Source organism: Xenia sp. Carnegie-2017, unplaced genomic scaffold (assembly GCF_021976095.1).
Source record: "Xenia sp. Carnegie-2017 unplaced genomic scaffold, XeniaSp_v1 HiC_scaffold_41, whole genome shotgun sequence".
NCBI lineage: Eukaryota > Metazoa > Cnidaria > Anthozoa > Malacalcyonacea > Xeniidae > Xenia > Xenia sp. Carnegie-2017.
Genome location: NW_025813506.1, coordinates 501,558 through 527,500, shown reverse-complemented (window position 1 = coordinate 527,500; position 25,943 = coordinate 501,558). Strand labels below are relative to the sequence as shown.

Genomic DNA, 25,943 nt, shown 5'->3' with positions numbered 1-25,943 from the left:
ATATTTTCGTTTTGTTTTGCGATCGCTCACTTGTTGCATGTGAATCTTATATTTGCGGTGGGTTTAACAATACGTCATTAACTGTTTTAGAATTTATGAAACGCGACTATCTTTAATCTCGGTCACAGTAGTGGATCCAGCGCTCGTCAAAATAAATTATTTCTCCTCTATGCTAAATTCAAAACACTTTCTAAAACACTACTGGTTTTGAATTTCTAAAGAATATAATGTTACCAATGGATTTGTCTTTAAGGAAATTGGAATTGTTAATACAGGGTGACCCAAAACATGCGTACCCATGAAAATTTCAATTATGGCTTTAATTAAAAAGCTATTTATATCAAATTACAACCACACATCATTCAGTTTATGGAAGACTATTCACGAGAGTTTCGGCTATTTCTGTCAATTTTTAGTCAATTTATGGCTTTCCCAAGATGTGTTCCAAATGTCCACCATTTCGTTGCAAGCACACCTGTACTCGTCTGGCAAAGGTTTGAATCACTTTTATACACTCCTCTTTCGGGATGGCTCTTATTTTTGACTAACTTAAAACTGCCATCACAGCAAAAATAAGAGCCATCCCGAAAGAGGAGTGATTCAAAACTTTGCCAGTCGGGTACAGGTTTGCTTGCAACGAAATGGTGGACATTTGGAACACTTCTTGGGAAAGCCTAAATCCTAAACCCTAAATCCGCCAGTGCTTATTCATTCCATTGTTCTCTCCGCTGAAAATTAATGGTCTTGTAAGTTTCCTGAAAATTCGCAAAAATTGAAATGATCTTTTTTTAACATACGTAGCACAGAAATCATTGTCTCGGCGATGTTTTTTAAGAGATCTTAAAATTTAACACAAACAAACAGCAGTTTTCATGTTGTGGTTCATTTTGATAAAGTAGAATTAGTTCGTGTTAATTAAATCAAAGCAACATTTACACATTCTTTTAAATGTTCCTGGTTTGAGAACCATTTCATCAGAAATTTAATTTCATTCATCATTTATACAATCGATACGATCTTTTTCATCATGATCACCTGTATTCATCATGAACACCTTATCTGCATCAGGTGTTGTCATATGTTTTATGTTATTGTTATTATTATTTATGTCTTTGTTTTTGCATGAATTTAAAACCATCTGTACCTTAGAGTACCGCTAAGGTTGTAGAAACGTCAGTCAACAACAACAAAAACAGTCCTTCTCAGGACTATACCAACCTGGACGATCTACATTTACAAATATGTAACGATACTCCCGGGCTCAAACCATTTACTTTATATACAGCTATGTAAAAAAATAATAAGTTGATGATATGTACAACTATATATAAAGTTAAAATTGTAAAAAGAAGAAATAGTACGGTTCTACCTGGTTGCCGTGTGGGAGTCGGTTTGATTGAAATATGGAAACTCCAGCATACTTTTAAACGCCGTTGAATTCGACGTTAACCTAAGTGGCTCTGGTAAGTTGTTCCAAAGATAAACTCCATATATGAGAAGGAACGTTTTAAATAATCTGTTTTAGGTTTTGGAATGAACAACTTGCGATAGGAATTTCTGAGGGAGTACTGACATCTATTATCACTAAACAATTCTTGTAAATATAGAAGGGTTTGACCGGAAAGTGTTTTAAATATAAAAATAGCTTTTTGTTTTTGACGAATAGTACGTATATTATCACACTTCAATTTTTCATGGAGATGGTGAGATTGGACGTCATATGTTGAGCACGTTTTGACGCGGGCTGCTCTATTTTGGAGTTTTTAAATGTTCTAGCAATCACGCCCCTTTCTCCTCTAATGAAATGCTGTACCACTTTTATACACTGGCATCAATAAAAATAACTGTGAAATGTCTACACATGCACGTATGGAATCACACATCGTCTTCTGTTCCGTTTAAGACAAAGTATCCTTCTCTGAAAAAGTTGGTCAAAGAAATTTTGTCTTTGTCTATTCAATCTGGTGAACACTCTTCGGTAAGAATCATAGTCCAAATTAAAAATTCGAACTTCCTTTTATTAACATTACCTACGTATATAGTTACGGTGATTTTAAAGCTATTCTTTCAGCTAATTTGGTGTCATTGTTTTTTTCCAAAGTCTGTGAGTTTATAAAATTTATTTATATAATTGGGTTGCATACCACAAATTATCGTGTACATGGGAGCGCTTATCGGAGAGTGTGATCCCTCCCAGCTTTTTTGAAATATGCTGAGATCATTACTTTTGTACTAATTTATTTGTAATAGGTTGAAGACGCTCGCGCTGCAATGAATTTATATCTTCACAGTCGTAGAGAATGGGAAAAGCAAATGAAAAGAAGACCTACAAAGAAACATGGTTGACGGTTTAGAGTGTTTATGACACCGAATTTTACTAAAGAATTTTCTTATTACAATGTAAATATAATTTAAAATGACTTAACAAATCCTTCAATAGAATTGTGAATCTTATGTCTTTTTAAAGGCATTCTACTTTTTTACCATGCAAATTATATCGTTATGACATCAAATTATTAATTTAGCATTGGAAAATAGTTTATTTGTCGATAGTCAGCAGTTAAACCTTTCAACCCTTTGCAAATGAATTCATCCTTAAGGTTATTTTTTGAAATACTGTATTTGTGCATAATATGGTCAAACGATGTGGAAAAATTGATGATCTTTACGATGTGGAGAATTGATGTCATAACGATGTTGTTATGCATAATGAATATCAAATGTCTCTTGATAAAGGAACTGAAAGAAGCCAATTCTACTGAAGAGTTTATAAAGTGATTTATATGTTCTTTCCACTACAACAGAATAATCGTGATAAAATTTTGTGTCATAAACTCTTTAAATAACTCTGACCTACTGATTGACATTTGTCCATCCTGCTTATTTTTGTAAATGTCCAGTGAGGTATCATTTTGTATGCATTCATTAATTCGAGAATTCTATATGAGTTTGTTTTGTTAAAAACTTTCAGTCTGAGGATTCGACAATTGAGATTGAGTATAGAGCTCATAATGTTGTTTATACGCAAGTAAGATTTCAAGGAAACGTAAATCATTAGCAAAGCAAGATGTGTTGAATTTCAATTAAAAAATACCAATCATAAAATATCACAACGACAATTTAGATTTTAAACATAAGTATGATTCGTAAATCTTTTTAAATGCAGCTTAAAATTCCCTCAATTTTATAATTCCGTTTTACCTAATGTGTTCAAATTTAGTCACAAGTTGAATTGAAACAAGATCCAAATGAGCATTGCTTTTCAAATATTTTTTTCTCAGAGAAGTAATGTACTTTACGGATACCATCGTTTGGTTTTTTGTTCGTATAACTGCAGAAAACATTGCTTTAATGACTGCATTATGAAGAACTTCGTGAATAAAAACCAAAATCTTTAAAAAACTTTTTTTGCCATGACAACAGTAAAATGCCGCTGAACAAATATGTGTTAAAAATATAATTGGCCACGTTTTGGGAAAAGCCACGACTTTTTGATGTTGTTTGTGTCTTCAGCTGTTTGTCTCTAAAAACTCTCTAATTAAACAACGCAGTAAATTTTGCCTTTGTTTTTACGTTCAAAGCAGAGATACAGAAAGAAAACGAAACGATTTAATTACAACTACCTGTTTAAACCATTAATTATCTTATTTGTTCTTACTCCATAAGAGATATCAGATACATGATGAAAACGCCAGAAAGAATTCCCAAGTTTTGATAGAAAAATGTCCACAAGCCAGTTTTAAAATCTTCTTCGGCCAATTGAGTACATAATTCCGGAAGCTGTGAAAGAAAATTGAAAATGAGAAAGTTATATTGACGGTAGTGAAATACCTAATGGTAACCAAACTGACCATTCTATATATGTATGCTGAATTTTTCGGCGTCCTAGGAATTTCCTGTTTGTACAAAATTTAATGCACGAAAAGTAAATAATTAGATATTCTTCATATTTTCTTATTCTCATTATCGCCATTTTATAAAATTTTCAGAAATTTTTTTATGAAGAAAATTGTCCGTATTCTAAAGGCTCATTTATACTCACATGCTTTTTGACTATGACATAAATATTGCGCTTTCTTTTGTTATCGCTAAAGCCGTCATTCTCCATCGATATTAAGACTTTAGCATAATTATTTCCAATCAATTAAAGTGAAAAGGCTATCTTCCAGTAGTTACGAGGAGATTTTGAAGACACACTCATTAAGTGTGAGTGAACTTTGAGAATAAGGGCGTATTAAAGGTTTTTCCATTGCTAATTAACTGTATATTCATGGTGTGCAAGTACGTCATGGCCGCCATGTTGGATGATTTTAACGGATTCCCTTATTTGCAATGCAAATGTTATCCAACATGACGAACATTCCATTATTCTCTCACTCCCAGTCGAATGGTTGCACACCACCTACATAATAAAATAATAGCAATAGCAAATCAAGTATAGCAATTTGCTTAGTTATTATAAGTAAACGCATGCTTTCAGGGATATTAGTGATTAAATGTTCCGAAAACCGAGGGAGGTTTACTAAACCTCTTGAGGCTTAAGAGAACATTTAATCACAAATATCCCTTTAAAACCTGCGTTTATTTTGTAATCACATGGTTGTGGAGGGAATAATCAATGCATTAGACTGTTCAGTTTGACAATAGTTTCATCAAATTTTAAGCTCACTCATATTGACAACCAATTAAATTGACGGTTTTTAAAGCGCACATTGTTCATGGTCAGTGTTCGAATAAAGAAATTCCCATCTATCTATTTAATTGTGATTTCTGTTTTTGAATTGGTTCAGTGAACCTGTGTATGAATTTGCTTTGCAAATACATGTTGTATTTTCATTATTGTTGAAGGTATTAATTGTGGTTCATCACTGTTTTTCCCAAGTTAGTGACAAGAAAGTTTCTAAGGTGAGGGAATGATAATTTCTGTAACAACTCAACGACGTAAATTGTGAGGCACTAAGGCTTGAAATAACGCAAGTTTGGCGATCTTGAACCATAGGTCGAAAGATTTACTCATGTCTGAATGTGAAGAATTAACGATGTAACAACAGTCGACCAAGTTCGACTTGGTAAACTTGCTCTTGAATTGTTGTTGTTTCAAAGGACTTGCCAAAAAGACATGCTATTAATCTTAATCATTAATCTTTCATTTAGCAGAATTGAAAATGATTCAGCATTAAAAAAGATAGGATGCAAGCTGAAACAATTCTTACATGACGAAAATAAAATTTGAAAACAATATAGGCGTATTGTTTTATTGATGAGGAATATTTAGTCTGATCGTCCCTAATGAATATATCGATGAGGGTATTTAGTCCAATCGTCCCTAATGAATATATTGATGAGCGAAATTCGACAGTACACGTCCCTGTGATAACAAAAAATCCTGAGGCAACCATGTGATTATTAAAAGTATAGATAAGTTAAAAATTGAAAACTTAAATTCTATACGGTTTCACAAATCAGGCCCTTAGTGTTTTTGAAACGAATGAAGGCATATATAGAGATTTTAAAATGGACTTGCTGTGGTGATTTAAAGAATGTGTAAAGCTACGTGCAAACGCGCTCAACATGTTCACTCAGCATTGTAGACTCAACATGTTGAGCGCATTTGCACAGCCTTTTGAGTGGTGTTGAGATGTGTTGAGCGGTGTTGAGAGAAGTTTGGACTTGTTCAAACATTCGACTCAACAGTGCTCAACATATTCCTTCTTCCGCGCTCATCGATGCGTGTCTAAACATTGTTTAATGCGTTTGCACAGCTCACTCAACAATGTTGAGCTAACGCATGCGCACTGTGCGGCGTACATTATAGTAAAAATGCTATCACTGAACTGTAAATGTGTGTATAGTTCTCGCCGTTGCTAGGCATCTTGGAATATTTTATCTCATAGGCTCAACATCGCTCAACACGTTGAGAGCGTTTGCATACATCGCTAAACATCACACAACAAAAGCAAGACAATGTTGAGTGCATATTGAGTCAACATGTTGAGCGCGTTTGCACGGAGCTTAAGTAATAGTAATGAGAAGATATGAGCCTATAGTAATTAGAAATATCTTTAACGTACCATATCTACAAGAGAAATATAGAGAAACATTCCGGCAGTAATGGCCAGTACCCACACGATCGACGACTCATTACTACCAATAAGGATGCCACCAATCATGCCAAGAAATGAAATTAAGCCAGAGATCATATTGTAAGTTATAGCTTGCTTTACTGTCATACCAGATTTAACCAACACGGCAAAGTCACCTGCATATCGACAAATGAAAGTAGAATTATTTCAGTTTCCATTCATGTATGGTTTCAGAATTTACAAGACTAGCCTTGGATAATATTTTCTCACAATACTTTTCATGTTTTCGGGGAGCGTACGACGTTGTTAAAACAAAGCTGGATTTATGTCTTCTCTAATGTAGTGTGTAATATTACACTGCAATAGTGCTGCATTCATTTTCTATGTTAGCGAAAATGTAAAATCAATTTGATTTTATTATAAATATTGAGAAAAATAATGTCAAAATATCAGTAAGGTTTTTCTGAAGCTCACAAGAAAACAGTTTTGAATTTAATGGGTGGTTTTTTTTTGAAAGATACTCTAATAAGGGTCCGATTACATGCAGCAATTTCAGCCCAACCTGAAGCGATTACATGACAGGTTTTTTAGCCCGGGCTGATGTTTACTCTGTGCAAAGAGGTGCAAATGCCTTAGCACAATGAACTTCATGGACTTAGCACAATGAACTTAGAATGCAGCTTGTGATGCATTAAAATATTTATTAAGCTTGTGAAATGCATTAGCGACAATTTCGGTTAATTGGTGAAATGAATGGCAAGTAATCATTTGGAGTGCGTTTTCCATTTTTTGCATTACAGTGCTAATATTTGTATTTTCTAATTTTCATTCATCAAACGGCATATCCTTGAAAACTCAATGCAACCCAATTTTTCTGTTTGGTCAACTATGGAACATTAAATTTTTTCCTTTTTAGTACCTGCTTACCGTTAATCAATTAATTAATTTACAATCCGACTATCAATACTGTCTTGCCACACAGTACAACGATTATGCATGAATATCTGCAAAGCACCTTGCAATCACCTTGTAATCAAAATATCAATTAACAAATAGTAATTCCGTCTTCTGAAAGTACTAGACAATAATATCTGACCAGCTGACCCTAACCTTGTCCTTACACGCGTTTGGATCAGAAAAGCTATAGCCATAACATTTTTTACATAGGTGACCGTGAAACATAATATAGTCTTGCCACCCATAACCCCATGAGCCTCACAATACACTGATTATGCATGTACTCCTTTCAAAAATTCTTGCAATGAGTCTATTAAAATTTGTGAAATGATAACATGCTTTACATACCTAGTTCATGAGGCAATTCATGACAAAAAACAGCTATGGCTGTAGAAATTCCATTGGTAAACGATGCAGAAAATGCTGCTCCTACAGCAAGACCGTCAGCAAGGTTGTGAAAACCATCACCAACGATAACCATCCAAGCCAGAGAAGCTATCTTGGTTGTACTATCGAATTCCTTCTCTGCATGACTATGACCACGATGCTGATCAGATGTGTTGCTCATCTTTGGGTGATTATTGTTTTGTTTAACGTCCTCGGAACATTCCTTGCTATTTGCTGAGCTCTCCAAACTTCCGTGTTTATGTTCAGATTCGTGAATTTCGGAAAGCAAGTCTTCTTTCGAGTTTTCTCGCAATGTGTCAATTTTACGGCCAGTAAAGCTATATTTTAACGCAAAGGTGTTGCAAACAAAATTTCACCAAGTATGAAAAACTAATCAAACCACAAGTCTACTACACAGAACTGTGGTGACTCAATTTTTCATTTTAAGTAGAAGCATGGGTATATATATGTTTTCGAAACAGAGACCTCATACAATTCGAAAAGTATAAAGCATGCAATGATCTACTATTAAATGTGCGTCATTTATTGATCAGATTCAAATCTACTTAATCCAAAATTTAAAGAAATTCTATTTTAGGTATTAACCAATCAAATGGGTCAGAGCAACCCTAATTAAGCTATTTTCTAACTTGGATTAGGAAGATTGTTATGTGATATATGTGATTGCTATCTATAATGGTATAATACCCACTGATATGTATATTAGACTGCATAACGCATCTTTTGCGAAAATTGAAGCCGGAGATCGATCATTCGCTACTGGCTTCATGGGGGGTATCGATCCTACTTTATTATACTTTTACAAAATTCTATTACAAAATCACAGTTTTCGCGTTTTTATTCCTTTTACAAACTTCTGATTAAGGCAAAATATTTATGACATGTAGAGGAAAACCGGTAGAGAGTTTTAACACTGAAGCTCTGTTTTTTTGCATTTGTAACGACTGAAAAATAATATGGGACGTTTTATTGATATTTGAAAGTTGAAGGTGAAAAAGACAAATTCAGCCGTGCGAGGCATTTTCAGAAGATGAATACTTAAAATACAAATTTGCAACAAAGTAAGAACAAAGGTATTCATATCTTCAACATATTCATCGATATTGAATTTGTTCACAGAGGAACTGGTTGAAAACTTTGCTTCTCTTAATGACAACAGAAGCACTTTAATTCGCATATTTTGATGATGTACATCTTGTAGAGTTTGATGATACCGTTTTCAACTCACTATTGTTCATCAAAATTTCTTTCTGATTATTTTTCTATGTCGATTTGTTTTGTTTCTTCACTGATATAATAAAGACATAATTTTAGGATTAAATGTCTTTGCTGGATGTACAAAAGTATAGCAAAGTGGGACCGATACCCCCCACGAAGGTCATAATCAGATGAGCCAACTTCCAGCTTCAATTATCTTACTATATTTTACACATGGATGCATTATCCAGTGTAATATACATATCAGTGATAATACCAGACAATATTATTCCTATGCATGATGCTGCAAATGCAGATCGCAGTATATTAAGTATTCTTGTCTTTATTCGACTTTGTACGTATAAATTAACTTAATTGAAAGATTTCATTGACCGAAGTAATTTAGCTCAGTAGTTATAACTTACCTCTCACGATCACTGCGGTACTGTTCTTTAGGTATGATTGGCGATGGCAGATTTTCTTCGTGAAAAGATTTTATATCGCCATTATCCATCGCAGCCATGTAAGCCATCCACAAACTATCTCGAACTTGTCGACTGCTACGTCTGTTTCCACTAGTTACTTCCATCATGAAAGTATTCATAGATTTTCTTGATGGTTCTAGGTTTTCTGAATCCTTTGTAGCTTCTGCCGCAAGTGATAAGCGCGCGGTCTCAGAAGTATCTGCTATGTGTTGTAGTTGCTGTTTCCCGACGCCATAGTGGACCTAACAGTCGAAAACATAAATTATTCGTGCTTCATTTGTAAAAATAAATTGAAATTGTTTAAAAGAATACATGGCATGAAATGGTCTGTGTTACTAAAAACTTGGGTAGACTTTACAACGCATGCTGTGTATAATTTATTTTAGATGACATCGTTTTCAAAACAATTTAGGTCGTTTTTGCTATGTGAAGGTTTTTTGCTTGTTAAGGCTGTGCACGGTGTTTAACCATACAAACAATCAAGCCATTGTGAAAAAACGCAAAAGTCTTTTTTTCTACTAAATCATAAAACTGCATTGCATTGATATAACACTAATCACTGAGAACAGGCAGAAAAATTAATAATTCGAACGAATTGCAAGTTGGGAATGCTACAGGTGAATATCAAAACAATACCCCCAAGTTTATCTGTCGAATTGTTTAATTCCATCTTTGGAAAAATTGACTAAGTTTTCATTGGGGCATTCAAACCACGTAAAAGTAAAAGTAAGATAAATAGAATGGTAAGTAATATTCGATAGATTCAGTTCTAGCTATATGCTCTGACATGTTGTTATATTCAGAGGCCGGTTGTACGTAGCATGGATAGCGCTGTCCATTGGATAGCGAAAATTTTCAAACTTGTAAAAAAGGTGTTTATGTTTTTCCCACGACAAAGAAATTTTGTAATCATTGAAACAATATTTTATTTCAGTGATTGCACAACTCAAATCGTATATTTTTCTCTTATAAGAGATTCTATGAACGTTCAGAAAAATTTTCTATCCAGTGGATAACGATATCCAGGCTTCGTGCAACCGGCCCCAGATCTAAAGCTTTGATGTACACGAATGTAACACGATCACTGATCATTGATCAAGACTACTTTGCAAAAATGAAATTATAACAGCATCCCACAGGCACATTGGAAACCTGTTCACCCGATCCGATTTATGGAATCCGATTATTCTGGTTCCAAAATTTGGTTGCCTGTTCCGATTCAGACAGTCTGATCATTTTGTTGGTATTTATATTCGTGTGAGCAGCCACTTGTTATCCTGTACATTTATCGATATATTTTTCGTATTTTTGTTTCGTTTTCCAAGTGTTTTTCAAATCTATGTGATTTGACTAGTCAGATTTCTCTCATCTTGTCTAATAAAAATAGAGAAAGTACTATTTTCGACCAATTTTTAGATTGACGGATCCGACTATCGGAGACACACTTTATATATGTGCTCGTGTGATCTGTTTTTTACGATCTGAAAAATCGGATCGTGTGAACGGGCCTTAACGGTGACTTACTCGGTTCTCGCTCTTTTTCCTTCTTGCCAGTTTCAACTTCATACAGCATTCAACAATGAAGAACATATAAATACCAACAAATATGACAAATGCTCTCCACAGAGTTTCTTTTTCGTCGTTTCCTCCTTCATCATGATTGTGCTCAGAATGGGGAATAAGACTCTGATAAAAAGAAAACAATAGAGTTTCACAACTGCTATATGGAGCGCAAGCCAGAGGTTTTTTCCGTATTCACTTTCTTCTTAAGTACATGCAGCAAATGAAGACAAGGGTACGTTTTTTTGAATACAAGTCTCAGCTTATTGACTTTGTAGAGAGAAAACACTCCAATCAATGGTATCCATAGCATAGAAGATATTTACAGAACACTCATTTTTATGTGTCGTGAATCCATGCAACATTTATATAGATCCAGAAATGATGAAATGCTGAACGAGAAATCAATCTTATAAAACAAAGGAACAAATCGTAATTCTTTGATGATCCATTACTTCACAAGAATTTATAAAACAAAAAATCAAACGGAGATGTTAAAACTTCGCATGACAAAAATTAACTAAAAGACAAAGGTCTTTGTTTCTCCTAAGCTACACAGACAAGACATAGGGGCCGATTACGCGGAGCAGTTTCAGCCCGGGCCTGTTATATTATCCTATTAAAATAGCGTACGCGATTACATGAGAACAATTCTATTTTGAGATACCCGGGCTGAAAATTCTGTCATGTAATCGTTTCAGCCCGGGTTGAAATCACAGCTGAAATTATTCACGAATGCGTAATTGCGTACTTATTGCTTATGATGACGACAACAAATTAAGGACAAGTGTCGATCACGCTTCGGACGAGCTTCGTAAACTTCAGCCCAGTCTAAACACCGGACTGAAATTGACCATATAAACACACAGAATTTCAGCCCGAGCTGAAATTGCTCCATGTAATCGGCCCCTTAAAAGTACAACAATTTTCGTAGGGAATTGTTTTTTAATTGCTTTGTGTTTTAACTAATTATTCTCAAAAATATTTTTGACATGATAGAATCATGCATTTAAAACAATTCTAGGGCAAGGTTTTCTGGCCAAATCATGCATAGGAATAAAGAACTCTTCTGTCAGCATGTATATACATCAAATTTAAGTGATGACGAAACATGCAGGAATGAGTCTTGAGAAATGCTACACTTTTTTAACAAAGGTTGTTCTTGCATTCATGTTTTGCTAGGTAAGGCTACTTTTTGAAATTAATAGCTGCTGCAACGAACATACATACATGTGGGATTAAATGAAGTAGAGCATCACCAGCCAAACATCCAATAGCCAATGCCACCAAAAACGACATCAGTTTGTTGTAAAATGATTTTCCCAGCAGTGGTATGACAACGATAACCATTAGAGAACTGAGGCTAATGATAGCTATTGCAGCGATCGCATAACCCCACACTAAAGTAAAAAATATAAATTTACGGATAGAAAACTTTCTTCATGAGTCGTTAAAGCGGCCATGTTGGAAAAGTACATCATTTAAGATTTTTCCACAGCATGGCAACCGACCAAAACACTCTTCTAGAGTTAAAGAAACTTGTGGATAAGTTACGAGAAATAAGAATTTTGGGGAAAACAAGAGGATAAAAAATCTTGCCTTTTCTCAAGGCAATGTATACATTTCAAAAGGCCTAAACTTCTGTGAAGTTGTCATTTTTTCGTATTCCCTTAATTAATCTAAGTGTTTAAGTATCGTTAATTAAGTATCATTAATTTGAAATAAAGTCAAAAAATTACTTTAAATCTTGTCTCTTGTTTGTGTAACCCAAATCTTGAAATAAAAAATGATGTTTTTTGAAGTACGTTTTATCATGTAGCTATTTCTTGAAATCAATGGCTGGAAAATATTTTCATTCATATAAAAAATGGCTTTTCCAACTGATAAGAAACAGGTTATTCATGCATGTTAAAATTATAAAATAGAGACTGCAAAATTTACCAATTCCCATTTGACCATTTTCACATAACAACTAAATTTTAAATCGAATAAACTGATCAAAAATGGTGTGTATCATGTAGAAAAGAAATATGTAATAATGTGAATATTCACATTCTCAATATGTTATAATTGCTGCTGAAAGGGAGGAGCTCTGTTCTCCTTTAGAAAAAAAGTGAGGGGTCAACATTCCCCATATCCACTCCCTTCCGACATCCCGGGAAAGAGATATTAAAATCATATTTGTTCTACAATAAGCTGACATTTTTTGGAAATAGTTCAAAGATTGATCATGACAAACAGTATAGTTTGTAGTCTTATAGAATATGATGCGTCGAGGAATGTACTCTTGAAAATATTTACAAACTGTTGTTTACATCGTACCCGCGATACTTCGGGAAATCATTCTTCACTTTTGCCGTAGTATGAAAAATAACGTGGAACGTGCCATACTTGTGGTTATAATTAAATAATCACAAACTTAAGTTACATCTGCAAGTCCGTAGCACGCCTCAGTTAGTTTAGCAGGTAGAGTGACAAAGTAGTTTTGCTTATTTTGATTGTAATACAATTTGAATTTTTGGGCAAGATATAGCGTGATTTGAGCACACTATGGAGTGTTGCATCGGTCGCACTTGCGGAAGAAATTTTCTTATCGTGAAAAGAATTTTTGTTAATTTTATACTCTGTTAAGCATTGGCACTTTCATTCTTTTTTAAATCGATGTCTTCCTTCCAAGCCTTTGTTCTAAAATCATAAGCCGCCATCCTTTACCTTAATTTTTGGCATGGGTGCTCCATTTGTAAAACTAATTGTTGTGCGTGCCACAAAAAGCATGACGGTTTAATATGACAGCCATAGGCCATGAAGATTTTCATTTCAATTTATGTCGACGTTTGTAAAAAGTTTTTATTGCAGTTGACTTTCACTTTAGATTTTAAATATTTTAAAAAAAAGTTTTCAAATAACGTTTTCATAGATTTACTTTTATTTTTGTTAACTTTTAATTCATATTTCTTCGAATTTTTATAGAAAAATATTTGTGAATTACTAATGACAGTCTTAGGCCACCTTAGGGATGAGACATCATTATGCAATAATAGTAATATCTTTTACACAACGTGTATCAAAAAAAGTAATCATATATGAATCGTTTAAAAATCAGCGCGCAAGGAATGCAAAAACATGTCGTGGAAAGGATATTTAGACTTGCAAATGTTCATTTGGCATTTAACCTGTCACAAATTAAAACCTTTTTTTAGGATAAGAACTGTTTTAGCAAGAAACAGTTTTCAAATATCTTGGGCAGGAAAATGAAATGGTGGAAAGCAATTGGACGTTTATTTTAAATGTCTTATAACCATTGTGCTCTTAGAAAAAAATTGGAATGCATCATAACACGACGTAAAAATACGGAAATCGACAAAAAATGTGGCACATGCTGCTCGAGCTTACACAAACGAAAAATCCAAAATAGCCCGTAATTTCATAGGGTAACAACGTTCGTGTTCACATTAGTCAAATTTCTTAAAACTTTGTTAGCTCGAACAACATGTGCCATGTTTATACCCTATATATGTTCCAATTGCTTCTTAGCAAAGTCATTTCCGTGCTCAAGATATTTGAAAAGTACTTCTCGGTAACACAATTTTTACATTAAAAAATGTTTATTATTTGCGACAGTTTTATTGCCATTGAACCATTTGCAGTTAAATCAAATAATTCTCACAAGATTTTTGAGATCTTGCGACTTTAGCAAAACTTTCCAAATTGCTCATTTTATGTAATGCACCTTGTATATAGCATTTCATCAAAGGCCGCGGTTTTGAGTCTGTTATGAAAAGGTTACGAACATTTTCATTGTTTACTGTGAAGAAACCGTTATACTTGCAGTGGCGTAGCTAGCGGTCCCGCTACTCCCGCCCGGCGGGAGTAGAAATTTCCCAAAAAAATAATAAATATTCTATTTGGACATAAGATATACATTATTTCACGAACAATTTGTAATATTATGTTTTATTCGTTCATATTTACGCTTTTATTAGGTGGTTCGTAATCGTAATACAGCAAAATCTCAAGATTTGTTATGTAACCTAGCAACCGCCTTTTCTCGCACATTGCATACTCGCGCGATTCTCCACGTATTCCGCCCATCTTCAGAGGGCGGAACATACAATATAATTCTATATAAGAAGTTTTGAATTCTGGTTGGCTAAGGGACTTGACGCATGCTCAAATCTGCTGTTTTTATAGTCGAACTCCCGCTATTTTAAATTGGCGGAGGTTGTAATTATTCGACCTTTTAATACGAGTACAGCGATTAGTGATTATCAAATTACGTATCATTGTCGGTATTAATTTTCCATTGTGTTTACTCTCAAATTGCTATTTTGTATTTGTGTATGACACAATGGCTTCAAGTGCGACTGCGATTTGCTCAACTGATGTTGATTTAGTAAATAGCTTATTAGCTAAACCGTTCTCTGCTCGATCGTCGGTCGAAAAGAATGTTATCGTTCATGAACGGCCTACTCCTGATTTAACTATCCAAAATAAGGGAAGACCATTTCAGAGAGATTGGTATGAGGCGAAGGACTGGCTGTGTGGCAGTACAACCTTGCAGAAAGTGTTTTGTTGGCCATGTCTAATGTTTTCCCCAAAAACATCGCCATCGTGGACTAAGAATGGCTACAACGATATGCGGAGTATTATGTCTGATGCTAAGAAGCATGAAAAATCTAAATCGCATTTGACTGCATTTAAGACATGGAAAAGGTATGGAGCTAGTGAACGAATTGATTGTCTTATGTCCCTCGCTAGAAGAAATGAGATTCAGCGTCACAATGAGGAGGTAAGACAAAATCGAGAAATTTTAAAAACTGTTACTGAGGCCGTGCTGTATTTGTCAAAGCAAGAGTTGCCATTTAGAGGTCACAATGAGTCCGAAGGTAGCTTGAACAAAGGTAATTATAGAGAGTTGCTCGAATGTTTTGCTAAGTTTGATTCTGTATTTGAGCGTCGACTGCACAGTAGACTAGCAGAATCTGATATAGTTGGTGACAGAAGATTTACTGGAGTCTCCCCAGAAATTCAAAATGGTCTTATCAGCTGTCTTGATTCAATTATTGAAGATGAAGTCAGAAAGGAAATAAATGATTGCACATTTATGAGTATTCAGGTTGATGAAGCATCTGATGTCTCCACCAAAGAGCAGCTAAGTGTGATTGCTCGGTTTGACAAAGAAAGTGAAATTATGGAGAGGCAATTAGGATTTGTGGATGTAAGTCTGAACAGAAATGCCACAGCAATATCACAAGTTGTCAAAGATAAACTTGGTGAGTATTCTAATATAAAAGAAAAACTGGTTTTACAAACATATGATGGTGCTTCTGTCATGTCTGGCCATATCAATGGTGTTCAAGCATTGGTTCGACAAGAGTATCCTTTTGCTCATTTTGTTCATTGTGCAGCTCATAGATTGAACCTGGTCCTATGCCAGTCAGCCTCATCAATTTCTTCTGTTAAAATCTTTTTTATTAATATAGCTACATTCAGCACATTTACAAGCAATGCCCCAAAAAGAAAAGCTTTTCTCACATCTAACAACCTTGAGTTTCCTGCCCTGGTGAAACAAGATGGTATTATCGCTCTAGATTAATCAATGTATTGCACAAAACTATGAAAAACTTTTAGATATTTTTGAGGGGTACTTGAACAACCAGCTGGGTGGGATGATGAGTCATTAAGTAAAATAAGTGGCTTACTGCATTATCTTGATAGCTTTTGTTTTCTAGTGTGTGTTTTTTACAGGATTTTAGAACAGTCCACAATTTTGTATTCCATTCTTCAAAATAGGGAAACACATTTTAACTATGGCATAAGCAAGATTGACAATTTCAAGCAGTTTATTGTGTCACTTCGCACAGATCAAGCTTTCACCGAGTTTTACCAAACTGCACAAGAAAAAGTAGGCCCACCAGCAACCAGAGCAGATAGTAGATACAATTACAAACAGCTTTATTTTGAGATTATATATTCCCTTAAAGGCATGCTAAGTGAACGATTTCAAGATATTAATCAGTTCGAGTTTTTAGACCTTGTAAATCCTAAACTATTTACTACATGGAAGGGCATAGTTCCACAGGAGAAGATCAATCTTCTCAAAGATAAGTATAGTCCTCTTTTTGACATCCAAACTTTGGAGAGTCAACTTTCCTTCATTTACAACGACAAGGACTTTCACAAAGAGTGCAGTAATGAGGTTCTTACATACATCTTCAAATTTAATCTCCAGTCGAGTTTAGGTCAAGTGGTAAATTTGTTAAAATGGTGTGTTGGCAGTGGCAAGTGCTTCAGTAGAGAGGTCGTTTTCTTGCTTAAAAAGGGTAAAAAGCTATTTAAGAAATAGAATGGGTCAAGGTCGGCTTAGCTCTTTGTGTAGAATATCTATTCACAAAGATATCATTGAAAAGAAAGAGGAATCAGAGGTGTTGCATGACGAGGTGGTTGAAAAATTTGTAGAAAAACCCAGGAGGCTGGCCTTTCTTTATAAATGATGAGTATAGTATGTGTTTTGATATTTGTTCGTATAATACATGGTACTTCATTGAGAAAATTAAGCATAAGTTTAAAGAATAAAGCCATCCCTGTCTACTTGCCCCAATCTAAACAAGTTTAAACTAACAAGTAGAATGCTAAGAAAAATCTCTCTCTATGCACTTTAGAAGTGTCGTATACTATATTATTTTTTGCGCTAATACAAATTTCTTCTGTTTATGCAGGGGCAGTGATGAGTAAATTATGTTTTAGGGGACAATTGTCTCCTGCGTAACGTTTCTCTGAGCCACCTTTAGTACCTTTTTAACTAGTTGCAGTTTCAACGATTGCCACATAAAGAATGCAGCTAACAAAAATGGGTTTTTATAAATTATTGTACAACAAATAATTCGCCCTCGAAATCGCAAGAAATGCTGTTTCCAAGGCTCTGGATTTCAAAATTTTCCGGGGGAGCATGCCCCCGGACCCCCCCCCCAGTGGGGTCGCGCCTCCGGCGCGAGATGGATTGGCGGGAGTGACTATTTTTCCTAGCTACGCCACTGTATACTTGCGTCTGTAAACATAAAACTATAGTTATTAATATAAGAGTCAGGCAAATACAAAAGGCTTAATATTGCTTTTTCTTTATCAATAGTGTATTTTGTCGTTCAGGTAGGTTCTTTTAAGTTGAACATGAATCTAAATGATTTTATTCAAATATTTTCATGACTAACATTCTAAATGTAGGATTCAACGAGCGTATTCTGCGCGTCTGCATATTTTGCACGGCAAGAGTTTGGCTGACAAGATTGGGACAGCAAATACAGCTGAATTTTATTGTAATGTTTACAAATTGCCAAGTAGATAGCTTCTAACTAACCTTCTCCTGTCGTAAGTTTATGATCTTTTCCTTCGTGGTTCTCATTTTTACGTTGATCAATTTTACTAACGAGAATTGCAAATACGGCAGGACAGATTTCTTTAAATTTTTTTTCATTTATTTCTTTATCAAGTGTGTGATGCTCTTTGAGGATTTCATTAAAGTCTTTGCACTGGAAAAGATGCAGGTAACAAAAAGCAATAAGTTCAATGAGTAAAAAGAGACAAAACTTCAACTTACAATAAAAGATATACAACTTTAAGTTTTATAACAGAAACAAGTCAAATTAACTGTTCCTTAACTCTACAACATCATTAGTAGCAGATATTATCGGAAATCGAAGTCCCAGCACCGCCAGGTTTTCAAAACTTAGAATTTTTGTTAAGCCATCTTTTACCTTGTATATACTTTAATGTTTATAATAGCTAGGCTCTTGTTTGAATGAATTTTTTTGGAAAAAATAGAGACAGTGCAAGGGGATATAAATTGGAAAATATAATTTATAAAATACTTTCATCTTCATGTAGCAGGAAAAAAACAAAATTGTAGAAGAGCAATTAGTGTACCTTCCCTTCGTGTTTTGTCTCTTCATTGTCGTGGTCATCTTTATGATTATCTTCATGGTCATGATTATCGTTTTTACTATCTTTATGATCATTATCATCTTTATTTTTATGGTTATGATTATCTTCGTGATCATCATTTTCATCTTTGTCATCATTATGGTCATTCAAGTGGGTTTCGTCTTCGTCTTCATGTGAATGGTATTCGGTTTGCTCTTCATTATGAAGATGGTCATCATGACCTCTGTCTGTACGACATGCTTCTACTTTTTGTAAAATTTTGCACAGCTGAGAAGCACCTGTTTTGTATTTCATGTACTTCTCAAAAAATTGTTCCATCAACTTTTTAGAGTGTGAGCCGTTTCCGTTTGGTTCTTTCTCGTGATTTGTTTTGTTTGTTGTCGAGGCACAACTTGCGAGAAGAGTAAATAACAGAACTACAAACAAGAAAAAATTAAGATAAACACATATATTCCACAATACATTTGCTTTGCATTTGGATCAAATCTGCACAATGCAATGTGCAATCTAGTACCTGCAAGGCAGGTACAAATTCATAATGTTCCTTGCACGTAGGTCAAAATTTAATATTGTCAAGATCGTGTCCAAGAATGAGCTGGGTTCCCTCATTCCTTATCACACGAAAATATTTTTAGATTATTTTGCTTATACATATGAACTGGAAGCTAATACTTCATGTCAGAGCACATAAGCATCTCTTTGGTACTCGTTTTCTGTGCTTAATGATTTTCAAGATTTTACTGTCATATGACCTTGTATAGTAGCGCAAATCTCGCCAAGGTGGTGGGTAAGGCCCCTGCTTTGCCTCATAAATAAAATCGGTGTTTTTCTACAATTTGTAAATGTGTCGAAAATGTAAAAACAAAAAATGAACCGTGAATCAAATAAAATAATGCTGCAACATGAACAACTCTACTGGGCAATTCATGCATAGATGTGATTCTCTTTAATCTGCTTTCATTTTATCTGCTTGCTGCTGTCATTTTTAATGAATTAAATAAAAGAAAACGTATGGAATTTTGTTAAAAATCAAAAACGTAAAGTGCAAGGAATTCACAAGCATTGCATCCCATGCAAAAAGTTTCGATACAATTAAAAAATTGTGGCTTCTCCTTTTCCGATAAAAAAGCTCCGGTTGCAATGAAAAGTTTTAGTAAAAAGCTTAGACGTCTAAAAGTTCATAAAATTTAATAGTCGTACCCTTTACAATTAACTTTTGTCCTTGCCAGATAAAAAACTTACTTAGATGTTAATCATGTTATTGATGATGGAGAACATGACAAAGAAGATACTGCAATTTGTCATGAAGTCACTTTATGGTAAAAAAATTTTTACTTGTTATGAGTAATAAGACATCATGTTATCTGTCATAGATAAATTACTTTCTTTTTTGGAAGCTTTACTTTTTTATCAACTAAAACTTGGTATACGTTTGCCATATTATGTTGAAATTTAGACATTTAGTTAGACGTTTACACGTTTGACTCAACTCCGGCTTTAAAGCATTAGAAATTCCAGCTTTACATGAAATGTTCATCAATTCAAAAAATAATTTCCATGAATCAAAATCGGCAGACCGTAGAAATGGAATATAAAACTACATAGAACACAGCTATGAAAGGTGAAAATATAAAACCGGAGGGTTGCGAAGGAGCAAGCTGACCTCTTCACAACTCACCCAGAAAAATTATAAAGGTACGCTTTTTGTGTATACATTGCAGAGGGTCAGTGGGTGCAGCTTTTGAAAGGGGAAGTATAAAGCGAAAATTGCTTTAGTTTTTAGTCATTGTAGCTATATTACCTTTTACGTGTTTCACTTTATTAGTTTTATCATTCTTCCTTTTATAAATTTAACGAAAAGGGACGTAAAAGAGTATACGACAAAGGGGTGCACAGGGAAATTTTCCGGTCCTCTAATAGACCGGTCCGCTACTGGAATCTAGAGAGTGCAATTTGTTAGCACAAAGAGCCGACTTTGTAGTTTGGGTATATTTTTTTAATTAAGGCTCCTCCATTTTCATATTTCGTCTTATTAAGCCCATTTACCCCAAATTTGATCCAATGATTCATTACTGTGGCTTAACAAAAGAGTTATGGAAGAAAAAATTTTACCTGCTAATTTCCAATTTATTTGCATTTTCTTTGCTTGTTCTTCTTCTTTGCCTAAGTAATTATAGAAAAAAATGATTAGATTTCACAGCAATAGAGATTTTCATATGCTACATTATTGTTGCTTGAAAATGCTAGGACTCCAGCCTCATGCAATGTTATTTTTTTGCAATTGCTTGATGAAAGGTTTTTGGCTTTGTTTAATATCGGATTAGTTATAGCTTGTCTTTTTGTACTTTTTTATAGTCGACGTTTTATTATTCTTGGCCCTGAATTAGTTAACCAATTTTTTTGCTTTTGAACTGGCAGTATGAAAACTTGTGATATCCAATTGCTGGGAATCACTTCTCAAAAAATATTTTACGTCATTCATCATCATCATCATTTCCTGAATATGACAAGGAAATAATTCAATACTGTAATAATAAATATCATTATATGGCAAGCATCACTTCCGGCAAAATGACGTACTTTGATTGGCTCGGAAACATTTTTGTTGGTCCATTATTTTCCCGTAATTGATCACGGTCCAAAACGCGTAATTTTACGGTAAGTTGTAAAACATGGAATCTGGAATCGTGGAATCTTTTGGTTTTAAACGATAAAGTAATATTTCTATTTACAAGTTCTAAAGACGCGTTCAATTTACAATTTCAGCATAGTGATTCATGTAAGTTTGCCAATTTTATATGCAATCTGCTCAGAAGAGAGTGATATGAGAAGAAAGGTGCATTAGCGACAATGGCATAATGAAATACGAAGCAAAATACTCGCACCCTGTACGTTATAAAAACGAATTTTGTGAGTTAATTTCATTCATATGCTACAATTCGTGCTATTATACTGATTAATTTATTTATCACTAATAACCGTTATCGTACATAAAGCCCGTAGTCTCTGTGAAAAAAACAAACTCCATACGCCGACGATTCTAGCATCCCATAAATAAGTGCTCGTTGAAATTATCGTTTTTAAAAATGCCTTTTTCAAATCAAAACCTTACGCGCTTCTCCGGCCTAGTTAAGTCTGACAAAGACTGTAGCATATTGCATATGGACTTGGATATTATAACACGTGATTATCTCCGCTCATTTGACATACCGTCGCCGGTTTCCATTTTTTCACTACATATTTTCACCCATAAGTCTCATATGCTACAAACTGTTAAGTTTTGGTTAATACCAACAAATAAAGACATCACAAATAACTATACGATCAGATTTAAAAATTAACGTCTTTTTTACAATGGCTAAACTGCTCTATTTATTTAAGTTCTATTTACTTACAATAACGCAAAGCTACTAGAAAATATTAAAAATATTGCCGTGATTACACATAAGTATCTCTCGAAACACTCATACCTGAGTTAAGTATTTACTAATGACGGGAAGAATATGAGACCATATCTTGACAACATTGTGATAGCAAGAGATTTGTCATTTCGTAAAAGCACGCAAAACATACGTTTACTCTCTGCGTTTGGCCGTGATAAATGTCTTAAAACATGCACTTTTGCCGTGTGTATGGGATGATCTTTCTGAAAAATTACTCGAGGATAGAAGCAATCGTCTGTTACGAATGAAGACAAACAACAAATATTATTGCAATCCATAATTCTAGCATTGTTTAGAATTAGTGTGATAAGTCATTTGTGTTCCTATTCTCTTTATCTTAAACATTCCTGTCAAAAAGCACAAAAAAGTCTAAATATCGTTGTTAAGGCTGCTTTCCACTGTTGCGTTTTTTAACGCGCGTTCACTTACGATTCTGTGCGTATCCTCCAAGCGCGTAAACGCACTCTTAAGATATGCTCTGATATTCTTCCTGTAATTATTAAATAATTAAGTCAAGTGTAACGAACTAATTTTTTTATATATATATATATTTTATTTATATATAAAGCCATCATCAGAGTATATACATAATAAATTTATCCTAACACTGTTTTTAATATGCACATTATAAACATGTGACTTGGACGAGATTTGAACTCGCACCTTCGGGATACTAGTCCGCCGCTCTACCTGTTGAGCTACCAAGCCCACAGGGGTTGGAGACGAGTCAAATCTCTATTAAACTGCGTATGTACGAGAGATTCTCGCCACTATAACAGTTTACTGGATGGCAACGTGTTTCGACTTTATTCCAAAGCCATCATCACCCTGTGGGCTTGATAGCTCAACAGGTAGAGCGGCGGACTAGTATCCCGAATGTACGAGTTCAAATCTCCTCCAAGTCACATGCTTTTCTTGTGCATATTAAAAACCGTGTTAGGATTAATATATCATGTATATAATCTGATGATGGCTTTGGAATAAAGTCGAAACACGGTGCCATCCAGTGAACTGTAAAAGTGGCGAGAATCTCTCGTCCATACGCAGTTTAAAAGAGATTTGACTCGTCTCCAATCCCTGTGGGCTTGGTAACTCAACAGGTAGAGTAGCAGACAAGTATCCCGAGCTCAAATCTCGTCTAAGTCACATGTTTTTCATGTGCATATTAAAAACCGTGTTAGGATTAACATAAAATGAATTTGCGGATCACGTGCTTTACAGTGAAGTATTCTTTTGCCAATTGATTTACAAGTTGCAAAAAGATGGGAAAAAGTTGAGGAGAAACTTATTGAAGAAATTGAAAAATACCAAGCGCTTTGGAATACAAAAGACACTAACTATAAGAACAAAAATATTAAGGAAAATGCTTGGCAAATAATGGCTGATGCTGTGAATGCAGCTTGTCAAGCTTGCTTTCTCGGTCTTTACTGAGAAATATCTTGTACAAAATATGTACAAAAATACCTCGGTCCGTTATTTCTCTGTAAAGACCTCAAGCTCGGTTATTATGGGCTTAGTAATCAATATAATTATAATTGTATACTCAGTCAATTTACACGTTGCTCGATTCACAACAACTACGCAGGTGTTTAAAAAGACGACGACTTTATCCCATATTCGCATTCGTAGTAGAGCTATAAAGCACTACAACTGAAACAGATTCAAAATAAAAAAAGACACATATTCAGTATAATATATCTGAATAAATAACAAAAGCTCTGCTATCATGCAGGCGTATTAGCTTGCTATGTTAAGTAGTAGCTATATATGTGCCGGTCATCATAGACGTACGAGAGCACCCATTTCTGCGGAGGAAAGGATGGTGGTTTGGGGCTTAGCTTGCATTCCAAAATTTGGACTAAAATCAATGAAATCAAGATATATTATCTTTTCAGTCTTCATGCAGACGCGTTTAATGGCATGTTCGTACTGTAGCTACTCGCAACACTAAAGTTGCGACGTTATGAAGGATGAGAGATGAATGTATTTGTAAAAAAAAACATGTCTCTTTTGCTAATCTTAAAAAAATTAACTCGACAATGCTTATCTTTCTGATATTCCGGCACGTTTGTGTCATATTTATGCTACTTATTAACTAAAGAGTTGGCAATATGAAAGACATGAATATTTTTGTAAGAGACAAATTATTTGCTAATCTTTCAGGCTGTAACGTGAAAGACGGGCTATTTAGTATATGTCACTTATTGTGAAATTTATAATTATTTCATAGTATAACAAATATGTAAAAAATTGCGTTTCGATCAAAATGATACATTGGCTAGAAAAGAGTAGCTAGTAGCTACATAGCCTAATGTTTAAATAGCCTAATGTTTAAATAGCGTATTAAGATACTATATACATAAATTACAGTGTTTTTCAAACTTTATACCAAATGTCAATATATGATTCCATGTTTCATAAAATGTAACTATATTGTGCTTACATAATAGTTCTTTGGTATGTTGAAAAACCTGGCTAGTTATGTACTGACTAGAAGGTGTTCAGTTAGCTGGTCAAATGGCATTTCGTGTCACTGTTTTAAGCATCGGCATTTATTAGCCGTGTTTGTAAAAAATTTAATGTGCATGGAAAAGGATAGTTGAAACAATGTAGATATAAATCTTCCTTGATAAACGCTTTTAGTTATCTTTATGAAAGCTTTATTGTCACATCTGCATTTTATTCTCGTATCAGTCCGTCAGGTAATCGGAATTTTGATTAACCTTCATAAACTTCCGTTTTGATTCGCTATGGTTGTCCTAACAGCTGTGAAAAGAGATCAGTGCGTGGGTAATGTTATACTGCAATAAGCTACAACAAACTTCAGCTTTCTAAATATATGTAAACTTTTCGATCAACGCTAAACGATTTTTAACAAGTTCAGCTGTTTAGTGTTTAAAACTCATTTAAAAGCGCAACAGTGACGTTAAAATCCAATTTGTAAACCCTTGCGATCAGGATCATAACAATTAAAAGTCTTTTTGAGGTTGAACTTAATGGTGTTCAAAATGACGTATGCATCGCATTTGTTTAAATAACATTCTTTAAAGTACGAGATTAACTCAATGTTACAGTTTTCAGCGGTAGTTTACGCTACCATTAAACATATCAAAAATACTGTTGAAATCAGTACAACACTCTGCTGTAACTGTTTTCAATCGGCATAGCACATGGATCCCACATATAAATGCACTTTTCTGCTTGTATAACATACATAAAGCGACCATAATGTGTTCAACAAGCGAAGGTCTTTTAATTGATTTCCGACAATAACGATGCAACAAAACAGCTGGCAATTTCGATTTTTGCATCAAATCATAAACTGACAGCGCTAAATTGTACAGACATATTTTCAAAAATGATTTTGTGACAGTTGCTTGTTTCATGTTCAAACGAATCAAGTTTAGTAATGTTCAACAAAGTTTGCGCGTAGGGAAACAAAGACTGTTCAAGTCAATTATTCACGTGTTGAGAGTACATTGTTTATATCGATTTTGGGTAAAAGTTATTAACATTTATTGTGACAGACATAATCGCCAATAGATTACAGTACCTACCGTTACCTTTATTGTAGCTTTATTTGCAAATGCTCTTCAGTGTCTGAATTGTTGCGTGAATGGACATCTACCAGCTTTAATAAATAAATTGATATTGTAAATATCAAATAATAAATTGATAAAGTGACCTTTGACACGTGAAATACTACACGACATACTTTGCACGTTTTAGTTGTTAAGTGATAACAATAATTACTGTCGTGACGTTAGTCTGTATTTTACTACATTATGCACTTAACCTGTTTGTTTTGCTGACATCGCCTGGGTTATGGAAAGGCAAACATCTATAGGTTTGGCTTTCAAGTTTCAAGGGCT

At 34.4% G+C, this 25,943-nt stretch overlaps 2 protein-coding genes and 1 non-coding gene across 4 annotated transcripts in view; 1 reads left to right on the top strand and 2 right to left on the bottom strand.

Annotated features, from left to right (window-relative positions):
* Positions 1-3,105, top strand: part of LOC124456034 (RNA exonuclease 4-like) — a 14,211-nt gene extending 11,106 nt beyond the window's left edge. The window contains exons 7-8 of the mRNA XM_047006579.1: positions 1,904-1,978; positions 2,251-3,105. Of these exons, the coding sequence (XP_046862535.1) occupies positions 1,904-1,978; positions 2,251-2,346 (171 nt within the window). The 3' untranslated portion in view covers positions 2,347-3,105. The remainder of the gene's footprint in view (positions 1-1,903; positions 1,979-2,250) is intronic.
* Positions 3,106-3,538: 433 nt separating this feature from the next.
* On the bottom strand, positions 3,539-25,702 carry LOC124456033 (metal cation symporter ZIP14-like). Of its 2 annotated transcripts, none has more exons than XM_047006578.1 (10): positions 25,629-25,702; positions 20,741-20,791; positions 18,611-19,044; positions 18,045-18,216; positions 11,921-12,090; positions 10,655-10,816; positions 9,071-9,372; positions 7,389-7,765; positions 6,072-6,259; positions 3,539-3,780 (listed from the first exon to the last, which is right to left on the bottom strand). In XM_047006578.1, exons 2-10 carry the CDS (start codon positions 20,763-20,765, stop codon positions 3,655-3,657), a joined length of 1,956 nt encoding a protein of 651 aa, XP_046862534.1. In that variant the 5' UTR covers positions 20,766-20,791; positions 25,629-25,702; the 3' UTR covers positions 3,539-3,654. The 2 variants fall into 2 exon arrangements, with proteins under 2 accessions (XP_046862534.1, XP_046862533.1); XM_047006577.1 differs by having other exon boundaries at positions 25,635-25,702.
* Trnat-agu lies at positions 22,708-22,779 on the bottom strand. The gene has a single exon. It is a non-coding gene; the product is annotated as a tRNA-Thr (tRNA).
* Positions 25,703-25,943: the final 241 nt, after the last annotated feature.